The sequence below is a fragment of the Sinocyclocheilus anshuiensis genome, unplaced genomic scaffold, assembly GCF_001515605.1.
Source record: "Sinocyclocheilus anshuiensis isolate Anshui unplaced genomic scaffold, SAMN03320099.WGS_v1.1 scaffold227, whole genome shotgun sequence".
Lineage (NCBI taxonomy): Eukaryota > Metazoa > Chordata > Actinopteri > Cypriniformes > Cyprinidae > Sinocyclocheilus > Sinocyclocheilus anshuiensis.
Window position 1 is genome coordinate 1,101,141 of NW_015549590.1, and position 6,000 is coordinate 1,107,140.

The following is a 6,000-nucleotide window of genomic DNA, read 5'->3' on the forward strand; positions in this document are numbered from 1 at the left end:
ATGTATGCTCTTATAGTGAGCACACCTCTTCTTCTTCTTTTTTTTGAGGGGGCAACAGTTGCAGTCCTGGTTCACGTGGTGTCTTAGGCATGATAAGACACCAAAGGGAAAAACTACTTTTTAATGACTTCTATTGGTTCTTTGTAAGAAAACAAACCAAGCAAAATTGCCACTAAACTTGGCAGCCAGTGATCACCAAGCATTTTAGTTTTATGGAAAAGAACAAGCTTTTCTCAGGAAATTTAATTTGTCTTTTTTTATATAATTTCTAATTTTATTTGTCTTATTTATATCATTTTTACACATCTTATAATTTATTCATTATTATATTTTTGGATATTTCTTCCATATGAATGCATGTAAACCTTTATGTAAATATAAAGTGTTAAAGTCATTTTGATAATTAATTTTGTATTATTAAGTAAAAAGGCTAGATGGGGAATTTAACCCCTTAACTGTCACCCCCCATTTTTGTTGTAATTTATGAACACTTTGGAATACAGACATAAGGTTGGTCTCTTTTTAAAGAAGAAAATCAGCAGATTATCGCAAAAGTGGATTTAAAAAAAAAAAATTAAGTATCAAAAAGTTATGGAAGTTTAAATTTACTGTAAAGAAAATGCACTATATTAATTTTATTATATTGTATATATAATAAATATTTTACATAACAGGTTTTACTCTAAAATTTGTATAAAATTAAAGCCTTGTGTCTAAATAAGTTATGTTCCAAATTTGAAGTTGATCTGAAAAAAACTGAGGTTCCTGTGAGATTTTATTTAGGGCGTTATACCACAAACAGCCACCGGGTGCCATCCAAACTCCATTTAATTTTTTTAATGCATTTTTCTGTCACAAATGTCTAGATTTCTCTGTCAATATTACTTCTATCTCAAAATAAAAAATATGGAATCCTGAGACTCAGACCTTTCCAATGATATGTTTTGTCAAGATTATAAAAAGGTTTGATTCTAAAAGACTGTAATGCATTTTGTAATATGACACCGCCCACTAAGGGGGAGGAGACCGCCAAAAGATTTTAAAGTACCATTTGCATGGTAACGCAATGTCCGATTTCAAAATGGTTTTCACAGGATGAATCTTGTGCTTCTAAGCTTTCAAATGATATATGATTGAGATATGATGATTACTAAAAGATTTGATAGAGAAAAGGGACAACAAAAAAAGAGCGCCAAGCGTCCTACAGGTGGGACGGTGACCGTTAAGCGAAGTTTAATGGCAATTTAAAGCAAATAATTTGTTGACTGTTTTAGACTAATAGGAAATTTCTGTCACAGCATTTTAGACAAACATAATTACCAACGATACAAATGTATACATTACCATTCAAAGTTCCATTTATCTTACTTTTGTTTTGCAAGATAAAATTAAACTGATCAAAAGTGACAGTAAGGACATTTATAATGTTACAAAAGATTTCAGATAAATGCTGATCTTTTGAATGTTCTATTCATCAAAGATTCCTGAAAAATGTATCACAGTTTCTGAAATATTAAGCAGCAATGTTTTCAACACTGATTATAATAAGAACCATTATTAATATCTGAGCACTAATAATAATTGATAATAATTCAGCAGCAAATCAGCATATTAGAATGATTTCTGAAGGATCAAGTGACACTGAAGACTGGAGTAATGACTGCTGAAAATTAATCTTTGCCATCACAGAAATAAATTACATTTTAAAATATATTCAAATAGAAAATAGTTCTTTTAAAATGTGATAATATTTAATATTATGGTTTCTACTGCATTTTTGATCAAGTAAATGCAGCCTTGGTGAGCATAAGAAGCTTTTAAAACATGAAATCCTACCAAGCCCATTTCTTTGTATGTTTATTGCTTTAATTTTTAATCCACCTAGCTCAAAAGTGACCTGAGGGACCTGGGTTAGTTTGAATGGGCGTGATGTTTCTGACTGAGCTTACCCCTCTATTCTTTCCTCCAGTCGGACAGGACGTATGACCTGAAAATTGGGCAGCCCACTGTGTCTTACTTCTTGAAACAGGCCGCCGGCATTGAAAAAGGAGCCGGAAAGACTGGTAAGCGAGACCTATCACAGCCAAGGGCGGCTGTGGCCATACATCCTTCCTTCCATCTCTCAGCAGTCTATTTGTATATCTCGCCACCGCCTTATGTTTCAGTAATGGACAGACTTCCCCCTGCAGGGTGTTTTGGTTCAGATTGAATTTTTTGACTGATGATATATTGACGATGAGCTGCACTGGTGGAGAGCTGTGCAATTACTAAGGGGAGCGCTGCGGTGAAGGTGGCATGTTAAAAAAAGAGAATTATGGATTTGCTTCATTTTCATACGTTTCACTCCACCTCAATTATTCTTTCTTATGCGCCCACTCTTTCCCCTTCCCCTCTCTTTCCGTTACCTCTCCCCTTCACTCCATCTCCACTTCCATTTTTCTCAATCACGACCAACCACACCTCCTGCTGGTTTCTCTTTCTGTGCAACTGTGTTTCGTCCCCCTCTTTCCCCTCCCGCCTTGTTCCTCCACTCAGGGCATGAGATCGCAGGTATGGTGACGGCGAGGGCCGTATATGAGATTGCACGGGTCAAATCACAGGATGACAGCTTTAACCTGCGAGACATCTCTATGCAGAACGTTGTCAAGAGCATCATCGGTTCAGCCAGATCCCTCGGCATCAAAGTCGTCAATGAGTGAGAGTCCTTCAAACTTCATTCTACTGCATTCTTCACAACATACAATACAATGTTTGGATAGAATCATTCTTGCCGTTTTTCACAATGTAGAACATTAGCAAAGTCTTCAAAGCTACAGAATAACAGAAATAAAGGTACAAGAATTATGTAATAGCCAAAAATGTAGAGTATAATAAGAATTAATCATTGTATTGATCAAGGATGCATTAATCAGTTTTTATTACATTTATTATAATTATATTATTTAATTAAGTATTAATATATCAGCATTGCTAATAATAAGATGTTTCTTGAGCACATTAAATAATCAGCATATTAGAATGATTTCGGAAGGACATGTGACACTGAAATCTAGCTTTAACATTACAGGAATAAATTACATTTTAAAATATATTAAAATAGTAAACAGTTAATTTAATTTGTAACAATATTTCACAATATTTACTGTATTTTTGATCAAATAAATGCAGCCTGGGCGAGACTTCTCTCAAAAACATTAAAGATCTTGCGATTTCCAGACTTTTGAATGGTAGTATATCTCTTTAAAAAAATCTAATTGAAATAATTAGTTTTATTAAGAAATGCATTCGTAGGCATGATTTATATTAAAAACTATTTTCAAGCATCTTTTGTGTTTTCGGCATGTCTGGTCTCCACTGTGAGTTTTAAACATCCATCTTTTCCTTGTATAAATATTGCAGGCATCCCACCACCTAGTAAAGACCTTAATAAGAGATGTGAAATATTTCACAATATTTACTGTATTTTTGATCAAATAAATGCAGCCTGGGCGAGACTTCTCTCAAAAACATTAAAGATCTTGCGATTTCCAGACTTTTGAATGGTAGTATATCTCTTTAAAAAAATCTAATTGAAATAATTAGTTTTATTAAGAAATGCATTCGTAGGCATGATTTATATTAAAAACTATTTTCAAGCATCTTTTGTGTTTTCGGCATGTCTGGTCTCCACTGTGAGTTTTAAACATCCATCTTTTCCTTGTATAAATATTGCAGGCATCCCACCACCTAGTAAAGACCTTAATAAGAGATGTGAATAAATAATGGCTGAATAAATCAAGTCTTACTTCACACGCTCGCCAATGACTTCAGTTCTCGTGCTCATTTGGAATTTTATGCCATTTCTCACTGTTGAGAATTGTGCTTGATCTGCAGCCTTTTAAAAATGAATCATAAAACTCATGTTTTGTATAATTAATGCCTTAATAACGCTGAGAAATTGTAAGGGATGCTGCTATCTTATGTATTGAGACTATTCATTAGAGGAGTGTTTGCTTGACAGCTACCAGAGCCTTATCTATATCCTCAGTCTCTGCGACATCAAATGTCATTGAGCCATTGAAATTTGGCAACATTTAGACAGGCAAAAAAAAAAAAAAGCAGCCTGTTCTGTTAGCAGAGTCTTGTCTTTTCTTAAACCGAACCTCTTTAATAAATGAACCATGTCACTGAGGCATAAATGCCCAGACCCATCATTTGTGCGAGGGAAGAGCAATGCTCGCCTTGCATTTCAATCGATTGCTAGAAATGTTGGAAATTCTAATGTAATGTAGATGTATCTGTTGATATGCCTCTAATCTCCGTCTTCTCTGTCTGTTTCCTCTTCTGCCACTCTCACAATGCTCCCCCTCTCCTCTCCTGTCATCCCTCTGTCAGCCTGTCATCAGAAGAGTACGGGGAGTTTCTCCGAGAGCGCGAGGAGAGACTGAAGACAGAAGCCGAGGCAGCAGCCGCTGAGGCAGCAGCAGCAGTAAAGAAGAAATGAAGAGCTCCTGTGTGCTAGAGTTATTTATCAATACGAAACCCCCGCTCACATGGATGTGTTTTTCTAATATAATGCTGCTCATTTGCATCCAAATGTATTGAAGTGTATTTTTTTCCTCAGTATCTCTCATTGTTGATTCTATCCTGCCTCCTGACTTCTCTCTACCTCCCCCACTTTCTCTTTTCTTTTCTCTGCCTCCTACAACCTTCTTTAGGCCTCTGAGCCACTTTGACCTACTCTTTCTCTCACATCCATTGGCTTACCCGTCTCTCCTAACTATCTCTGGGTAATAATACAGGGTTTTTTATAGCTGCTGTGTCTTCTGACATCTTTGCTGAAGTAGATTGCCCTTTGGCAACACTGTGACAAAGGTTGATATGCATTGACAAATAAGGATAATTTTAACACTATATATATTCAGTATATAGCTTTTGGGTTCTATATATAGAGCTTTGGGTTCTTTCCAGATTTATTTTTATAATAAGCAAGATCTGTGGTAAATATAAATTGACAATACTTGGCTGTTTTGCTCTACAAAGTAAATTACACACACCCATACTGAAAACATGAATTTTTTAAGCAGTTATGTTTCTTTTTAAAAACATGTTTTTAGTAACTACATAAGACCGATTGGGGTGTGAGTGTGTGCAGTTTACCACACGCCTTATTTTATTCATGGATTGAAAAACTCCTTTATAAAAACCCATAGGAAAAATCTCATGGGAACCCAAGACGAATTAGTCTTCTGGATTTTGACATCATGGCTGCAGCACTCTATTCGCATACATTAACAGCTTTAGCCTATAGTACAACCTTTACCTGCATATATACACTCTACTCACATAAAGTGATATGTTATGTAGCATATATTAACCGCTTGATTCCTTATATTGTTGCAAAATGTAAACTATATTATTGCCCAGCTGTTATCTGCTAAATGCAACCAAAAGGTATAAAGATATTAAAGGAATGGCACAAAAAATGAAAATCTGCTGAAAATGTACTCACTCTCAGGTCATCCAGGATGTAGTAGTTTGTTTCTTCATCAGAACAGATTTGGAGAAATTTAGAATTGCATCACTTGCTCACCAATGGATCCTCTGCAGTGAATGGGTGCCGTCAGAAGGAGAATCCAAACAGCTGATAAAAGCATCACAATAATCTACAAGTAATCCATATCTTGTTAAGCGGAAAGCTGCTTGTTTGTAAGAAACAAATCCATCATTAAGGCGTGTTAACCATTGCATCTGGTCAACATAGGAGTTCATAATCCATAATAATGCTTCCATCAGTGAAAAAGTTTGTCCTCTGTTGTCATCTCACATCAAAATCCACCAACGTATTTGTACAAACTTTTTTGGACTGTTTTCACTTGTAAACGGTGCTTGAGCTTCCATATTTCTCTCCTGATTCAGATGAGACAACCTATTCCCTAAAGAAATAAATATTATGGCTAGAGGATTTGTATTTTAGTCAGAAGCAACAGTTAAAAATGTCTTGATGGATTTGTTTCTTAC

At 35.3% G+C, this 6,000-nt stretch overlaps 1 protein-coding gene across 1 annotated transcript in view; it reads left to right on the plus strand.

Annotated features, from left to right (window-relative positions):
* LOC107658058 (39S ribosomal protein L11, mitochondrial-like) overlaps window positions 1–4,778 on the plus strand; it is a 30,679-nt gene extending 25,901 nt beyond the window's left edge. Inside the window, exons 4-6 of the mRNA XM_016446465.1 lie at window positions 1,970–2,063; window positions 2,536–2,695; window positions 4,375–4,778. Of these exons, the coding sequence (XP_016301951.1) occupies window positions 1,970–2,063; window positions 2,536–2,695; window positions 4,375–4,483 (363 nt within the window). The 3' untranslated portion in view covers window positions 4,484–4,778. The remainder of the gene's footprint in view (window positions 1–1,969; window positions 2,064–2,535; window positions 2,696–4,374) is intronic.
* Window positions 4,779–6,000: the final 1,222 nt, after the last annotated feature.